The sequence below is a fragment of the Sarcophilus harrisii genome, chromosome X (genome assembly GCF_902635505.1).
Source record: "Sarcophilus harrisii chromosome X, mSarHar1.11, whole genome shotgun sequence".
Lineage (NCBI taxonomy): Eukaryota > Metazoa > Chordata > Mammalia > Dasyuromorphia > Dasyuridae > Sarcophilus > Sarcophilus harrisii.
In genome coordinates this window covers 25,968,370-25,987,181 of record NC_045432.1, presented here as the reverse complement: position 1 = coordinate 25,987,181, position 18,812 = coordinate 25,968,370, and the positions used below count along the sequence as shown (strand labels likewise).

General features: G+C 42.7%; 1 protein-coding gene across 1 annotated transcript; it reads left to right on the top strand.

Annotated features, from left to right (window-relative positions):
- The first annotated feature begins 1,241 nt into the window (after positions 1 to 1,241).
- NKRF (NFKB repressing factor) lies at positions 1,242 to 17,899 on the top strand. Its single transcript, XM_031944924.1, has 3 exons — positions 1,242 to 1,883; positions 8,381 to 8,511; positions 15,591 to 17,899. Exons 1-3 carry the CDS (start codon positions 1,645 to 1,647, stop codon positions 17,513 to 17,515), a joined length of 2,295 nt encoding a protein of 764 aa, XP_031800784.1. The 5' UTR covers positions 1,242 to 1,644; the 3' UTR covers positions 17,516 to 17,899.
- Positions 17,900 to 18,812: the final 913 nt, after the last annotated feature.

The window sequence follows — 18,812 nt, the reverse complement described above, 5'->3', positions numbered from 1 at the left end:
TCCATCTCCCGGGGCTGTGCCTTTGCAGTGACTTTCCTCGGCGGCTGGAAGGCTTTCCTTCTTCATCGTCACCTCTTAGGATCTCTGACTTCCATCAAGAATTCAGTTCAAATGCTACCTTCTTCAGGAGGCTATTTATTCTTAGCCCACCCAGTTCCTAAAGCCTTCTCCTTTAAGGTTAGCTTCCATCTACTCTGCATCTATCTTTCTGGCACCTATTTCTGTGCAATGTAAGTCCCAACTAAAACTCTGTTTTCTACATAAAGTCCTTCCCGGCTTTTCTTAATCCTAGAGCCAGCTCTCAATTATTGCCCATCTATCCTTTCCTTGTGTGTGTGTTTGTATCGTCTCCCCCATTAAATTGACCTCTTTGAGAACAGGGTCTCTTTCCCCTTTTTGTATACCCAGAGCTTAGCACAGTGCCTGGTACACAGTAGACACTTAATAAATGTTTACCGACTGACTGAATTGAATTAGTGGAAGGTATTCCCTCTATTAATGAGATCGCTGGGTCGGGTTCTGTATATTCTGTGTATAGGTGTTCATGTTGTCTCTCCTGGAGCGCTGAGGCCGTTTTCCTCTGGCCTTTGTATCTCCAGGGCCTGGCACATAGTGGGTGTTTCATAAATGTTTGCCTGATTTCTAGGAAGGGAAGGGTGTGGTATGGATGGGGAGCAGCGCCTGGGAGTCAGGTAGCTCTTGGTTCATGAGCTGTCCTGGGTCTTCCTGCACTCTAAGCCTGCTTCAACTGTAGAATGGGGCTCATAATTCCCGCAGCACCTTTTTTCCTGGGGTGGTTGGGGGCGGGGAGGAGATCAAGGAGGTAAAGGTCTCTCTTTCTGTCGCATTTCACAGGACACACTGCGGCAAGTGTCAAAATGAAGCCGGAGGGCTTTGAGCCCCGCCCCGCGGGAGGACCGAGTCGTTCACGTGACTGCAGAGATCTAGGGATCCCACACCCATGGTCGTCCGCGACCACCACCACCGGCCGCGGAGGGACACCAATTGAATCCTCTCCAGCGAGGGCGGGAGGGTGGGGTGGAGGTGGGGGCTCCTCTCTGGAACATTCTCCCAGGTTCCTCGAGTCCCGCGGTTTGCAATATAGTGACATCACGGCGGGGCGTGGCCGACCATTTGGGGGCAGCATTTGATTTCCCCCCCCCCGCCCCCCTGCCAAGTAGTCTCGCGAGATGCTTGGATGAGAGTTTAGAGAGCTGGGTAGGGAGATGCGCGTGCGCACTGAGACTTTCGGGCCGCATGCTGAGGAGTGCAGGAAAGCGGATGGTCTCGCGTAGCGTGTGAGTTTGCGTGAGGCGAGGAAGGGGGAGGCACTGGAGCCCAGTCCTCTCTTCCGGCGCACGCGTCCCTGCCTCCCCAGCGCCCTGCCCCTCTCTTCCCCCGCCCACTGCTCCCAAGCTCCCCTGCTCGCAGTCTCCCCACATCTCTGCTCCTCTCCCCATGTGCCACAGCCGTGGTCTCGCCCTGCGACCTCGGCTCGCCAGCCTCGGCTCCCCGCCCTGAGAGTGGTCTCTAGGGACCGCTCCGGTGTCGCAGCCCTCGAACCTCGCCTTCTATCCAGCCACCCACCCCCGCTTCGGTCGCTGGCAGTCGCGCGGGTGGCCGCCGCGGAGACCCTAGTTGGAGATGGCGCAGGGTGGCGATGGGCTGCTGCGGGAAGGCGACTTGTTGCCGCCGCCCTCCTCTTCGGTGATGCCGCCTGAGGCTGTGGTGAGCCAGTGGCGCTACAGCCACGAAAGCGACTGGCAGTGGGGGCTGCGGCGCACCTTTATCTGCCGCCACCTGCACAAGTACCCCGGAGCCGCGCTCGACCAGCTGCTGGCTCTCTCGTCCGCGTGGACCAACCACATCTTCTTGGGCTGCAGGTGAGCAGGGACGAGGACCGGAGGGCGGGGTGTGTTTGGGGGGACCAGAGCCGAGGTCCGGGGAGTCCTCTTTCCCCCTCACTCTCCCTGGCACCCCCCTTCCCCCGCTCTCCCCTTCCCCGGCTCGCCTCTTACATCTCTCCCCCGCTCACCCCGCCTCCTTCCCTTCCCCCGCTCGCCCCCTTCAGTCTCTCTGGCCCCTTCTCTCCCCCCCTTCTCTCCCTCTCCGTTTTTCCCCTACTCGCGCCCCTTCGTCTCTCCCCCCTGTTCGCCCCCCTCCTTCTTTCCTCCATCGACCGCCTCCCCTGTCCCCGCCCCCCTCCCCTCTTTTCTCCCCCTCCCTTTTCCCCAGCTCCCTGTCCGGCTCGACCCCTCCTCCGTCTCTCCCTCTGCTCCCTCTCCCTCCCCCCTTCCTTCACCCCTCCCGTTTTCCTTCCTCTCCTCTCCTTTTTTTCCTACTTTCTCCCTCATTTTTCTTCCCCTCCCTTCTTCCTCTGCTTTTTTTCCTTCCATCTATCATCCTCATCCATTTTTACTCCTTCAATTTTCCTTCCCTCCTTTTTTTAACCTCTCTTTTCCTTCCCTTTCCTTTCTTCACTCCTCTCGTTTCCTTCCCCTTCTAACCTCTTTTCTCATAAATTTCCCTTCCCATTCTTTCTCTCATCCCACTCCTTTTCCTTCCCCTCCCATCCTTCTCTCCCTTTTTTCCTTCCATCTTTCTCTTCCATCCTCACCTTTCCCATTTTCACACCTCCCCTTTTCCTTCCACTTCTATCCTCCTCTCCTTTTTTTCCTTTCAGTTTCCTCTCCCATTTCCCTCTTCCTTCTCAATTCCCATCCTTTTCTCATTGAGTTTGATGTTGTTCTTTCCCTTGCCCTCCTGTGGTGGGCCTAGAGCTAGTTCTGACTTTACATCAACTTCTTCTCCACCCCTCCCCCCCTTTTAGAGACTTTGGTCTCCAATCACCCTCCTGGTCCTCTGGGGCTCTCTCTTCCCATTGGGAGGGCAAATGGGTCTCTCTCTGCGCTATTTGGCCCACATCCCTTTGCTGCTCTTGGTTCTCAATAGGTAGGAAGGCTCCTTCAGCATCCTGGGCCACAACACATACATAGCCTCCTGCTTTTGCCAATGAAGCTGGCTGAGGAACTGGAAAATCTACTGTAGAAAAAGGATTTCTTTCACTTTTTGCCCCAAGTGGGATTAGGTATCAGTAGCATTCTGCTTGGGGATTGGGCTTCAGGTCTTTTTTTTTTTTTCCCCACCCCCTTCCTTTTGGGGCCTCCCGGATAGAGGAATTTGGACCATTCTGTCCAATCCAACGGAAACTGCCATGTGGCATTTCATAGGTTGATTTTTCTTTAAACTAGCCATAGGCAGCTCCACCCATCAAAATACTAAAATCCAGTCTGTGCCAGACTGATCATTTTTCTGACTGAAATTTGGCCCTCAAGTTAACTCAGTGGGACTTTTTTTTCCTAATGAAAAATGGAGTTAACAAAGTATCGGTCTAATAAAGTTTAAAGTATGTTGGGTTGATGCTACTGTAACTTTACCATTCTCCCTTGTCATTAATGAAACTTCAGTTTGTTATACTTCACGAACCATTTCTTCTATTCTTCTTGCTCAGTAGCATTTCTTCCTCTAAGAGATCAGAAACACAAACCAGATTGATGTAAATACATCGACCAGATGTATTCCACGGGGAAAACTCGACTGAATTTTTCTTTCCTTTGTTTGCTATTTCAAGAGAGAAATGAATTAGCTGGCATCAGAGGTTCAGAGCATCACAAATGAGTGGAACCGGAAAGACCATCTAATCCAACTCCTTCATTTAAAAAATGAGGAAACTGAAGCCAAAATAGCTAAGGTCACACAGGGAGGAAGAGGCAAAGGGCTCGAACCCAGATCCCTGGTGCTTTGGCGCTTCACTGTTTCATATAAATAGCTCTTAAGTAGCCTGATAACAGCGATGAAGAGGGAATTATTTTCCTTTCCTTTCTTTAAGCAAGACATCTTTTATACTTAGCTTATTTGTAAGAGTCTAGTCCTTATGCACTCTACTGATACACCTTTCGAGTTTGAGTTAAAACAGCTGGAAAAGCCCCCACCCCCAAGATTCAAAGAGGTGGGGAGGTGTGTATTTTAAGCCCTTTGTGGTTTACAGATCGATCTTCCTGTGAATTTATCCTATTAAAGAAGCATAAAGTTTAGTAGTCTGATTTTTGACCCGTAATCTTCATAATCCTCAAACCTGTCTGGTTCATATGCCTCAGATTTCCTAGGATTATTCAGTGCAACTATGGTTTTAAAGGATTAGCCCCCAAACTCCTTTTTATGCAAAATCTGAACTGAATGAAAATTCGGATAATTGGAGTTTTTCTCTGTATTTTCCTCTTTATGAAAGAAAAACAAAGTGATAAAGTGATACTGGGGGATTTACCCTGGAAAGATCTTTCTTGGGTGCGTTTTAGGTACTGTTTAGAACACTGACTCCAGGCTGGAGTCCAAAGGCCAGGGTTCAAATTTAAACTTCTTTCTGATTTTGGACTAGTCCCTTCCCTTTTCTGACCTCAGTTTCCCCCTTATGTAAAATATGGAAATTGGACTAGCCCACCTTTGAGGTCCCTTCCAATTCTAGATCTAGGAGCATGTGTGTGATCTAGACACAAGTTCCTTTACTTTCCTGAGGCTCACTTTCTTCCTCTGTAAAATGAGAGAATTGGACTACGTGGCTTTTCAGGTCCCATCTAGTTCTGAATTTAAGATCCTATGAGATGATCCTTGGTGTTTATATAATGCTCTTGGAGGTACCTCTAGAATCATGAGAACAACAGCTATGTAGAGTATAGTTTTAGTGTCAATTTTATCTTTGCTATATTCTGGTTCTTTGACAAATGCCGTTATATTTATGTATGGGAACTCTGTTATCCAGAATATTCCGTTACCCAAAAGTTTGTTTCCCCAAGCATTATTGTTGAATGCTGTGTGGATCAAGCAAGAGTCCTTTTTGGCCATTATGTTGTTTGTGAGAAATTTCTTGATGTTGTAAAAAGGTATCTTAAAAGTAGGCTTTTCTGCCTTCGTGATTTTATTATGAATATCCCTTCTGTACTAGTCTAAAATCGGTCCTAGGATGATAGATGCTGGCTGGGGATAGGATGTGAAATTAACAGTTGGCTAGTGGGTCAAGTGGATGAGTCCCTTTGCTAATAAAGTAAGGGGGAGCTTTTGAAATGAATTTTCAAATCTGGGATTTCTTGATCATTGCAGGAAAAGAGGTAGGTTTATAACTTAAAAGGCTATTTCTGAATAATTCCAAAGACTTATTTAAAAGTTATTTGAAATTGTGCCTGCCCTCTGTCAGCTGTACATTGTAGCAGTAGTTTGTGAAAGACCTTTCACAGGAGTCTGTAAATAGTAATTTTGTAACTGCAAATCCTAACCTCTGCTTAATTTTCAAGTGCTTTTACTCATTTACTTGGTTGGACCTTATGGAGCAATTTAATCCTTTCTGCATTTCTTTGGTAAGCCATTACTAGTCAAACTATTAAATCCTCTCTATGCATCTTGTCGGATCTTTATTATGCACTTATGCATTGACTCTCTTAGTATATTGAAACTGCTAAATTCCTGGCACACTGGCAAATGCTAGGGTTTTGAATTTTGAACAGCTTAAAACCATGAATTTTAACAATCACAGTAGATTGCGGTTTTCTCCTAGAATATCTATCGCTTTTTTCCTTGTACATTGCTGGTTTGCAACTACTACTGTGAGAGAGACCGAGAGTGTGGGTGGGTGGATGAGTGCGCGCTTTTGTGTGTATGTGTTTGTTTTTTCCAGGTCCCAGAATGGAGCTGCTCTAGGGCAAATGTCACAGCTTGTGTTCCTTAGATGTGTGTTTCTTGTTTGACTTAACAGTACATGGCAAATCCCCGTTTTAAGACTGGACTGAGGACTTTTCAGGGGCTTTTTATTTGTTTTTTGAAGGAAAAGAGTTTCTAGACAAAATTATACAGGTTTTAAAGTGCTCTGTCCTAAACCCTTACTTTACTTGGTAGAGATGCTCCTCTTGTTGCATCACCAAATCTTTCTGTGAGTGGGAAAGGCGGAATAAACCATGGAGGGGACCGAAAGTTTTATCACTTGCACCAGTTTCAGATTTGTGGGCGGGCTGGTTTGCTTTCCTGCGAAATTAAAACTAAATAGGAACGAGTTCTGGAACATTGTCATCCAAGATAATGTATGCAGTCTTCTTTGAATGGTAAAGTTTTAAATACTATGCCCAAAGATTTCTGGCACTGGGGGCGGGGGGGGGGGGTCAGGGCTGGATTTCATGGGCGAGTAGTTTCTGAGGGAGCTGCAACTGGGAAAGGCGCCTTCTAACTTGGACGAAAACTTTGAGTCCTCCCTCTCTTCCCCTTATCCCCACTCCTGGCCACCTCGTAAGTCAACATTAACTGTATCAGCTCTGCAAATGAAGAAGTGAAAATAATGCAAAAAGTCTGAGGCGTTCTTTTGAGCTCCTAGAGAGAAATAATTCATATACCTCCTCTAATCACTAGGTAACTATTCTTGCAAACTGGGTGCTAGGTAAGCTTTAAAACAAATTTACTGATGTCTTTTGTTTTTACACCACCTTCATTTCTAAATCTTTCTCCTCTCCGGTTCCTTACAAAATTTATGAAAGCAAGGGAGGGGGAAGAGGAGGAAGAGCAGTTCCTTCAAATTATCCATTGTATGCAGCATTTCATATTCAGAGGTATCCACCCTGTCCTGCAGAAAAAGGAGAGAAGTCCATTTTCTCCAGTTTTCTGATCAAACTTAATCTTTAGAATTAGCAAGTGTTAAACTCTAAGTAACTTTTTTATTAAAGTTTTTTATTTACAAAACATATGTATGGGTAATTTTTCAACTTTGACCCTTGCAAAACCTTCTGTTCCAACTTTTCCCCTCCTTCCCCCCACCCCCTCCCCTAGATGGCAGGTAGTCCCATACATGTTACATACGTTAAAGTATATAGTAACTTTTTATTAAAGTTGAAGAAACTTTTCCATTCTATACCAAGGTTTATTTTTATCCTATTAGTTGGGTTTCATAGAGTGAATGAAGTGGTTAAAACGAATAGCATTGTTGGAAAAGAAAAAAATCAACGGGCAAACATTGGCTATTCCTGTAGTGAGCATGTGTGCATTGTTTATGGATATCGCACATGGAATTGATCATTGCATTCTGTGTTTGGAATTGGATGGACCTAAAGACCACTTTTGAGCTTGTGACTGTTTTAAGGCCCCAAGTTCTGAGTGAATGTAAGCATAACAAAGGCACTTCCTTTAGCTCTCTCCACTTGAGGTTTGTCTAGATCAGGGGTCCTCAAACTATAGCCCTCGGGCCAGATGCGGCAGCTGAGGTCAATTATCTCCCTCCCCCCAGGGCTATGAAGTTTCTTTATTTAAAGGCCCACAAAACAAAGTTTTTGTTTTTACTGTAGTCAGGCCCTCCAACAGTCTGAGGGACAGTGAACTGACCCCCTATTTAAAAAGTTTGAGGACCTCTGGGTCACTCTAGACCTTTCATATTCTCCTTGCTTTCCTCACACCTTGAAAATTTGACCCTAAAATGTCTGATTTGTAATTGATCCTATTATATATAACTTGTCGTGATTTCCCAAGTTCAGTAAATGTCAGAGTTAAAGTATCTATTTAGAGTGGATAGTGAACTAACTGTACTTATGGAATCATGCTACCCCAGTGGCTGCCAGTAGGCAGTGCTGGTGGGCTTGTATAAAAACTTTTTTTTTCTGGAAAACTCAGAAGCATTAATGGGGGGGGGGGGGAAGAGACATTACCCAGAACCTGCCTGAAAAAAAGGCTTGCACAGGGAACCAGTAGAGTTGTAGACTGTATATATTTAGCTCTATACTAGAGCCTAGTATAAGAGGATGGACTTTGCCAGATAGTGAGCTCTGGGGTAGACAGTGATATTTGGAGGTATCAGGGAAAAGACTTAAGTAGAAAAGAGTCATATTCCTTTTAACTATGGGAAGAACTATTCAGATAGACCTGAACAAAATTCTCAATAAGCTCTAAGGGACAGTAGTAAGTAGGCTTATCTGTGTACTGACTTCTCTGCTTTGCTTGGAAAAGGCACTGTTGGGTCTGAGGAGCGAACGGTACCAGAAATGAAAAGTTCTCACCCTCATTCAAATTCAGCACATGTACTTTACATCCATTAAAAAAATTCTCCCCAAATGGCATCATTGGTCCCGTGATCAATCCCGGGACCCCAAGGTAAGAATGGAAAGTAGTTACGAGTTAAAACAAAAACTTGTATCACTTGTCCTTGGAAGCCAGTGTAGGCTTGGTCATTTCTGAGACCCTTTTCAGTTTTCCACACATGGGGTACAATAGTTTATAACAGGAATAGCCCATTTAGAAGTTTTGGAACTAGTTTAATTCTTATATGTTTTAACATCATTTTTTATTACTTCAAACATAGGTATAGCCCACAATTGATGGAAAAAATTTTCAAGATGGCTGAAGGTATTGATATTGGGGAGATGCCTTCACATGAACTGGTATTGCCTAATGCTCCCAAAGCTCAAAAGCGTCCCCCCTCGCCTTGTGCTGGTGAGTATTTTTCCTTTTCCTCGATGTGTGAACTGAAGAAACCTGAGGTCTCTACTTCATTTGGTAAAATGAGGGTGATACTTAATTCTTGTAAGTGTTAAAAATGGTTACTTTCAAACTTAGGATCTGAGAGTTCTATTCTGTTATACTTTCTGTTAAACAGAAATGAAGTTTTATGGAGAACAGGCACTTACTAGAACACTAAAATAAGTATCTTAAATATCATCGAGACCCATGGAATGGGATCCCACTTTTTAAAATAAAAATAATAATGCCATACTTAACCAGATTTCCCAAGATGGAGTTTGCTCATGATGGCGCACACACACACACACACACACACACACACACACACACACACTGTTGATGCTCTTGCATTGTAGCGTGTGACTGCGGCCCTTCATTCGGGCCCTAGTATGGGCAGAGCACTGTGCTGGGCAGGGCTGGGGAATACCAAATTGAGGTATGACAGGATTTCTGGCTTCAGGGGGCTTCCCCACTGCTGCCACCTTAAGTCAAGACCCTTAGATAATGCCTAGATAATTGCAGGAGCTTTTCCCTAATTTCTTTGTGTGTCTGACTCCCTCCAGTTCAGCCTGTCCGTCACTGCCAGATTCATCTTCCTAATGGATCGCTGTAATCACTTAACTGCTTAAAGACCTTCTACCTTTCCAATTGAATCCAAACTTTTTAGCCTGGCATTCATGATCCTCTGGCCGGATCTGACCTCAGGCTCGTTTTCTAGCCTTATCTTTTTCTACTCCACTTTTGCTCAGATTGCTTTTTACATCTTTGGTTCTATTCAAGCTGAACTACTACTGCCCGTTCCTCAAACAGGCATGTCCTATGCTGCTCCTTCTTCCAGGCAGGCCCACCTCTGACCCTCTCGGGTGCCCACTTGCTGCTTGCTCTCCTATGATATGTCACAGCTCCTGCTTCTGGACTTGAAGAACATTTGCTTTCTACCTCCTTCGTGCACTTAATTTCTTAAAATGATCTCTCTCTATGTGAGCTGTCTCCCTTACTCAGTGTTCATTTCCTTGAAGGTAGGTCTGACTTGGCATTTTTGTATCTTTATACCACTCGGCCCCTGACCCAGCACAGTGTCTTGCACAAACGTAAAGTGTAATATCCTTGATACCTCTATCTCTCGATATAGATCTTGGCAGCAACTTCTTCTGTAGTTTTAATTTTGGTACCCTCATTTTCCTAATCCAGCTATATTAATCTTTTTTTCACTTAAAAATAAAATGGATTCTGTTTCTGTATGATGGGTCAGGGCCAGGGTCATTCCTGAAAACAGACTTTGAGGCAGGGATTAGAAACTGGCAATTTTCTCTTGAGAAGTCTATCCGGAAAACATTTTTCTTCATTATGATTAAAAGTAAGTGATTAAGAAGTCTGATATTCCTCACTTTTTCCTTTTGGGTGGATCTTTGATCTCATTGATTTGGTGCTGCCCTTAACAAACAGTAAACAGATTGTAGCCTCTTCTGTGCAATTCTTGTCTGTGTCCTCCTATTAGTTCTCCCTGGAGGATTTATTTTATCTGATGCACTCACTGGAAGCCATCTTGTGGTTCTTTTAAACCAGAATGGGATTCTCTCCATTTATTGTGTCTCCTTTTCCTTAGACTGGCCCATCTTACACACACACACACACACGCACACGCACACACACACACATGCACACACACACCCTAGATGCTGTTTTTATACCACTTATATAAATCATTGGTGCAGCTTGTTTTCAACCTATCTTATTTAAAAATCAGCAGTTCAGTGAAATTACAATCTGTACTATTAAAATACTTAAAATTTTTAGTTTTGTAGCTTTCTTTCCTAGAAAAAAGCACTTTTGAGTGTGCGGATCTAGTATGAAGTCCTACTTAGACAGTAAGACTGGCCAAACCAAGAGATGGAAAGTTTTCATCCTCATTTCTAAAAAGTCATTTTTGGACAAATTTAGCATCTCCCAATAACTGATCCTGCTGGTTTTTAAAAGAGAACAACCTAAAGCTCCTAAAAATGAACCTACTTCTTTAGCTTGCAGGTTGCTATGAAAATACAGATCCTACACAGGGGGTAGGATCCTACTCTGGATGGAAGATTTGACCCTAACTTACAAACCCTTATTACCTATATAGCCCTGGAATAGAAGAATTGGGGTAAATGTATTAACTGAAAATTCTAGTTCTTGAATAATTTGAAGAAAAGAACATTTTGATCTTCTTGGCTCCCTGCTTTATGTTGTACAGATCAATTTTATCATCCCGGTAGATTCTGGGCTCCTTGAGAACTGGGACTTTGACCTCTTCCGGTGTCTTGCCTGCAGTAGGAGTTTTAACAGATGCTTGAATGGAAAGAACCAGAGCCGAGACTAGCTGTGTGGCCTTGGGGAAGCTCTGCAACCTTTCTAGGCCAAAAATTTCTTCATCTGCCAAAATGAAGGGATCTCTTTTCCAGCTCTTTAAACTATACCACAAATTGATTCTTTACCTTTCACGTGTTGATGAATTATTCATGGTCAGAAAGAACAGAGCTAGAAGGCTTTGAATGTGGATATTGGACCCACTAGACACTATAGGAAGTTGACAAAAGTTATCTATGAAGGTCGGTTTGTTAATAACTGGAAAAAAATCAGTCAAATTTTTCCCATTCATATTTGACTTAAGACTACTTGTTTTTTCTTTAAAAAATTGTAAAATGTAGGGTTTGCCTACCATCCTATTATTACCACCATCCTACCCAGACCCTTGGGTTTAATAATATAGCAAGTGTTAAAGGAGAGAATAGTGTCATGAGGTCTCAAATATTAAAATGGCTCTGCTTTGGAAAAATGCAAATGAAATTTTGAATGGAGATCTGGATCTCTTTGCCCAAGCCTAATAAATTTACTGTACTACGATCGATCACCTTAATAACCATTTAATCCCATTCTGTCAGATGACGAATTCCTGGATTCTACTCAAATGGTTGTCTGTACCTAAATGAAAAAACTGTTTGGATATCAGTGGGCAAACCTGTCCCTTTTAAGGTATTTTAGGGTTAAGGACAATGGCCCCTTGGTTTGTGTGTGTGCAATGCATGTGGCTATATCCAAATTTCTGGTTGCCTATTAGAGATGTCTCCAGCCAGAAACAGTCTCTGTCACCTTAAGGGCCATGACATTTTATTTGTGTGGCTCTGATGGTATAATTTTAGTTCACACTGTAGGTATTTATGTATATCATCTCTCCTCTGGCAAGCTCCTTGAGGGCAGGATTCAACAGGTATTTATTAAGCTCTTTATGAGTCACTAGGAATACAGAAATGAAATCGTCCTTGCCCTCAATAATTACCATTCTACAGACACAGATAAGTGAATGTGTAAAATATACAGATTAAATAACAAAATAATTGGGGGAACGAGACGAGAACAATGAAGGGAATCAAAAATAAGTCCTCTTGGAGGTGAGCCTTGAAGTTGCCCAAAGATGGAGATGAGGAAGGAGGAGAGCATTCCAGGTGTAGGGGCATGCAACAGAGTGTCATGTACATGAATGAAACAGTAAGTAGGCCGGGATGGCCAGAATGTTGGGTGGGGAGGAATCTGGAATCTTTCTAGAAAGATAGGTTGGAGCCAGATTGTGAGGGGCTTGGAATACTGATTTGAGGAAGAAGGAGCCATTTAAGCCCCTGAGAAATTCCCACAGTCAGAACTGTGACTTAGGAATATCAGTTGGGCAGCTATATGGAGAACTGATTGGAATGGGGAAAGACTAGAGGTGATTACAGTAATGCATGCAGAGGGAATACTGGGGCCTGAACTAGGGTGGTGGCCAAATAAGCAGATAGAAGTGGAAGGCAATCTAATTCAGGGGAAGTTGGGTGTGTGCTAATGAAGTGAGAAGGGGAATGACAACTCAAGAGTTGAAGATTCCCTTTCCCTCCTTCCCTCCCCACCTTGCTCCTTCCCTCCTTCCCTCCCCTCCCCCCCCCAATCAGCTTGCCCCAGCACTTCTCCAGGACGTGCTACTAGCAAGAAGGACAAAGAACTGAGGATCTCACTGCCATCGAGCACCCAGCAAGAATGAAGAATAGGGAGAATTTTGCAGTGACCTGCATAGGGTATATATAATATTTGTATTTCTGTCACAGCCAAGTGACTATGTTTGATTTCTTGTGTCTCCATTAGCACCTGGCACAGTACTGTGTTCACAGTACCTTTGTAAAGTTAAACTGCCATCAAACAGTGAGACTACTGGCAGTCCTGCTGTGCCAGCTCAAGGCCTTCCGTATTCTTGATTTTCTAGTTGCTGAAAGATTTGTGGGCCTGGAGAACATAGACCATAAGATTGGGGGTGGGGTGGGGAGGGTGGGGGGCGGGGGGATGCCAAGGCACAACTACCAAGATGGGTGAATGTTATGAATGAAGCCCAGACCAAGGATGGTGAAAGAGGATGTTCAAAAAGATGGCTATTCTAAGAGCCGACATTCCTAGATTACTCTAAGATGTGTAAAGCCCTTCCCATACATTACTGCTTTGAGCAATATAACCATCTTGTGAGGTAGGTACAGCAGATATTTTTCACACATTTTAATATACCATCAGTACCCAAATTCCCCTACGAAGTATATCCATATTATTTCGGCACTTTTGTAGCTGTTGATAGGAAGGATAGTTATCGCCTGTAACTTGGATGAAATGGTGGTTTTGTTTTGCTTTTTAATATTGACTTCGACATTTGGGTGAGCCTGTTCCCATTTTACAGGTGAGGAAACTGAGGCCTAGAGAGGTTAAGTGACTTTCCCAAGGTCACACAGCTAGTAAATGTCAGAGGCAGGATTCAAACCCAGTTCTCTTCTGACTCCTAAGGCTAATAACGTTCTTTCCACTCCACCAAGCTGCCTCTCTACTGGACTCTGTGAATTACCAGCATCTTGGAGTCTTCATCAGAGGCAAAGGGGGGATTGGTTCAAGTTGGGGAGACGAGGGGGCCAGCCTGGTGGAATTGTGCTCAGGTTGGGCGAGCCATAGGCTGGAAGAAGCTGAACGTGATGGAACATATGCTATTTTGCTTCCAACAGCTCCACGGAATAGGCTTCCAGTAACTAGCGTTCCAGTCTTCTCCCCTGCCCCTGCCATGGGGTGACAGTGTATGCACCCTGAAAGAATTAAGTGCTACTTAATTGGGGCTGATCTGTTGGAGTGATTTTAGGGGATGTGTTGGGAAAGAAAAAGAGGGCAAAGCTGCTGCGAAGGGTTGGGATGAGGAAAGATACTGGAGCCACATTTTTGCCCAAGGGTTAGTCAGACGTAAGATACACACAGAGATAAGTATTCCTTTTTGGACCTCTTCGATGGTTCACTAATCTGATTCAATCTTGGGACAGTTAAGTTGTTCAAAATAAGATCTTTGGAAAAGTTAGTCAATACAAGTTCCAAATGAGTACAGAATATCCAGGTAAAATTTGGTAATAGAAATTCATGAGAGTGATTAAAGTAAAGCATTAAGTGGGGGAGTTCTAAATCTTAAATGTTCTCTGGAAGGATTTGGGAGAAAACGACAGTGACAAGGCAAAAAGGGGTTATGATCTAAATTGGTGGTAGAAGGACTTGGATCAAAGCCTTCAAAATCTTCCCCCCCCCCCCGCCAAATAAATGAAATGGATTTAATTAATTTGGAGGCACATAGATCACTTATTGTATTTTGATTTTATATCGTTATTAGTCCTTCCTTAGTCAATATCACAGATCTTAACTGTGTACTCCCACTTGGATTTAAAGAAGGCTAGTTCTTGCGGGGAGGGGTTACCTCATTCACCTCAGCCCAGGCAGAGGAAAGAGTCTCACAGGTGCTTCCTTTTTATAATCCAAATAATGTTTCCCTCTGTGCCATTACCTTCAAAGTCCAGAGATACAGCACTCAGATATTTAAATTATAATTCTTTTTACATGTGGATAACCACTAGGTGTCTCCTTTATGCTTTCATTCCTTTTGTGTCAAGTTGTGATTGGATACATGGTACATTTATTATTTCAATAGCTTCTGATGGTCCCATGATAAATTATGACCTGTGATATATTTTTTAGTCCGTTATTAATAGTGCATCTTTTATTACCATTTCACAACTATCTGTTATCTTTTTTTTTTCCTTTCGTGAGGCAATCAGGGTTAAGTGACCTGCCCAGGATCACACAGCTAGAAAGTGTTAAGGGTCCGAGGCCAGATTTGAAATCGGGTTCTCCTGATTCCAGGACCGGCGCTCTATGCACTGTACCATCTAGCTGCCCCGACCGTTTGTTATCTCAGCTATATTATGTTTACCCCCTCCAAGCCTCACCCCTAAATTCTACTTATATCTAAATTATAGTAGTCATAGAATGTCATAAACTGGAAGGGCTCTTAGAAATGACCTCAACCAGTTCTCTCGTTTGCCCAATTAGGATTATAAAGTTAAGCTAATGACAGAGCCCTCAACCAGAATCCAGGTCTCTTAACATCCAATCTGGTATTATTTTCATTACCTTCCACACACAGGATTCTTGATTGGCACTATGAACTGTCATGTTTGGTGATCTAGATTCTGGATTGGAAGATAGGCCATAGTGATTTTTTTAAAGTTCAAGCAGGGTTTGGAAACTGGATCTTTTGTATTTTGCCACTGCTGTCATAAAATGCAAAGTAGAAACTAGATGCCCTATAGTTGGGGATGCTCAACAGGTACAGGGTTCCTAGCTAAGCTTCTGCCTGGGCTGAGATGATGAGAGTGATTTATTTAGCCACTGGTATAGTGAGGTTTTCTTTAACTTGGGTAGACATTTTTATTCTATTTTAATACTGATAAATGCCTTTTTAGATCAGTGGTTTTTTTCCCCTTTTCTATCTTGTTGCATTCCCCCTTCACAGGAAAAATAAATTGACCCGTGTAGCACTATATTACCATTTCCCTGAAGGTAAGCCAAGTATTGTCAGTTGTGAAACTGAAGACCTTTTTTGAATAGTCTATCAATGAAGCAGCCATCTAACTAGTATGGTTTGGGGAATGATAATTTGAAATGCTTTTCTTTAACTGTAAATCTCAATCACTCTGTAGGTCAAATCCCTCCCAAAAAGCAAGCTGCTTCCAGACTCCAGGTGAAACCTCGTTTTGAACCTGTACACTTTGTAGCTAGTAGTAATAAAGATGAAAGAATGGAAGATCCTTCAGACACTCAAACACAGCAAGCAAACTCTACCGTCACGCCGTTAGCCACCTACCAAGATGATAACAACAGTTCCCAAGATCAAAAGTCTCAGTATTCCGAAACAAGTTGTGCTCTCACTAATAACCAGACTGCAACAACTAGCATGTTATCAGATAGCGCAAACCCTACCCAGAGTGGGACATCCCATCTTCCTCCATCCTCTCAAACAGCTGCTGCGCCTTCCCCATCAGTCAAATTTTCAGAATCAGAGGTAGCTGGGAAGCAACAGTTTATTGAAAGACTTTCTGCAGTTATTTGCAAGAGCTTTTCAGGGATATCTCTCGGAGCTGACAAAATTAACTACACGTATATGCTAACTCGTTGCATTCAGGCATGTAAGACGAATCCTGAATATATATATGCTTCTTTAAAAGAAATCCCCCCTGTTGACATCCCCAGAAATAAAAAACTTTTAATCGATGGCTTTGCTTGTGAAGTTAGATGCCAGAGCATCTATCTGACTACAGGTTATGCTGGCAGCAAAAATGGTTCTAGGGATCGAGCTACTGAGCAGGCCATAAAGCTCTTGCAAAAATCCGTTGAGGTTAGAGTAATTAAAAGGAAGTTTAAACACATTTATCAAGATGACCTTGTGGTGTGTCAGATTGGTGTGTCCTCGTACGATTTTCCTCCAGCCCTAAAAGCCCCAGAAGATCTCTCTGTCAAGAACGGGGCCGAACAGTCCGACTCTGCTTCCGGTTCCAAACACTGGACCAATTTTGTTCTTATAGAAAATGCAAATGATGCTATCGGAATCCTAAACAATTCTGCCTCGTTCAACAAAATGACAATTGAATACAAGCATGAGATCATGCCAAATCGCACATGGCGCTGTCAGGTGTTTTTGCAAGGGCACTGCTTAGCTGAAGGTTTTGGAAGCAAAAAAGTAAGTAAACATGCAGCTGCTTCTAAAGCATTGAAAATTCTTCAAAAAACACAATCTGATACCCCAGTTGTCCAAGCTACACAGGTTCAAACAGTAGGCTATTCACCTAAGGGATCTGGAAACAAAGATTTAAAGGATCTTGTAATTTATGAGAACTCTTCAAACCCTGTATGCACACTAAATGACACAGCTCAGTTCAACAAAATGACTGTCAAATATGTTTTCGAAAGGCTGACAGACTCAAGGTGGAAATGCAAGGTGATTCTGGAGGACGAATTCATTACCGAAGCAGTTGGGGTGAAAAAGTTTGTCAAGCATGCGGCTGCAGAAGAAGCTGTGAAAATCCTCAAAAAGACACAGCCGACCGTCATTAACAACCTCAAGAAAGGTACCATTGAGGATGTAATATCAAGAAATGAGATTAGAGGTCGCTCAGCAGAAGAAGCTTATAAACAAGAAATCAAAGAGGATAACATTGGGAATCGGCTCTTAAGAAAAATGGGTTGGACGGGGGGTGGTTTAGGGAAGTGTGGGGAAGGTATCCGGGAACCCATCTCGGTTAAAGAGCAGCATAAACGGGAAGGGCTTGGGCTTGATGTAGAGAGGGGAAATAAAATTGCCAAGAAAGATATCGAACAGATCATCCGAAATTATGCACGGTCAGAGAGCCACACCGATTTAACTTTTTCTACAGAGCTTACCAATGATGAACGGAAACAGATACATCAGATTGCCCAGAAGTATGGTCTTAGGAGTAAATCTCACGGAATAGGCCGGGAAAGATATTTGGTGGTAGGTAGAAAAAGGCGTAAGGAAGATTTACTAGATCAGCTCAAACAGGAAGGCCATGTTGGACATTACGAACTGGTTATGCCTCAAGCAAATTGAGACCAAAATTATCATGTAAACGCTTCCTAACATTTTGTGACACGAATTAGAAATGTTGCATTTTCTGGTTGTAGAAGATATTCATTCTAAAGTGGTGTTAACTTTGCTCTTTTTTACTTATGCTTTTGTAGGAAGACTCTTATTCAAGTTGTACTAGTATGTAGTCCAGAAGACAAAATTGTCCTTGATGTCATTGATGTTACTAGTTATTTTATATTGTGATGTGATCATATGATAACAAAAATACATCCAAATGTACCTTTTCCCTTTAAAATTAAAAACTTGTATTTTCCCCTTTAAAGAATTTTTAATTTGTTTGAAGAGCAAAGTGATTTGGAGTAAATGTGTTCATATCAGACTATAATAAAACTACAACTGTCAACATTTTGCATTTTAGCCTATACTTTGTGCTAAGGTACTTTAAATTTTTTTTAATTTCTTTTTAAGGAATTTTTAAAATACATTTGTATTTAAAAAGCGTCAGCCTATAATAATCCATATAATTTGACCCTAGCCACTATGTCATCTAAAACCAAACAGTTGCTGGATCCTCTTAAGTGTACAAATAAGTGAGTCTTTTGAGAATTGACATTTTAGGGGAAAACAGCACTTAAGAGAACCACAGAAAAGATTTGTTTAAATTTCCTAAAAATTAAAGTTCAAGAAAATAAATTAGATTATCTGTACTTATTACAGATCCACAATAGCCATGAAGCAGATGGACACTCCTTCCTTAAAAAGATCAATTTGTATCATATCTCCAGCCTTTATTTGCACATACTCCTGAATGTTTTCTGAATGGTAAAAACTATTTTTTAAAAAAAACAGCAGGAGCTCACCTGGCAAATGGCAGACGGTTTGTTTTTGAAGCATTAAGGTATTTTAATGCTTGATCAAGTTGGGACTAGAATGGCCACTGATGGAAGTATCCCATCACAGAACTTTCTTTGGATAGAGGCGGTGTATCCGGGCTGTGGTTGAAACTTGCTTTTTTTTTCTTTTGGAATCATTCAAAAGGTAAAATCATTTAAGGACAATGACGTGTCAATCTGAAATAGCACCAGTGGTCTTTGGTGTAAGATTTTGGGGTACCCATCTAACTTTTCATGCTAAATCAGAAGTTGCTAGTAGGCTTGTTGTATTTTTTACTTTTTTTTTTTTTTTTTGCGGAGGAATCTATTCAATTGCCCTTCCTACCTATCATGTCCTGTGTGGTTCTTGTCTCCTACTAACTCCTTGGGAAGATCTGGCCTCTTCCCAAAGTGAGTTTCACTAGTCACTAAGAGCAGGTTTGGCT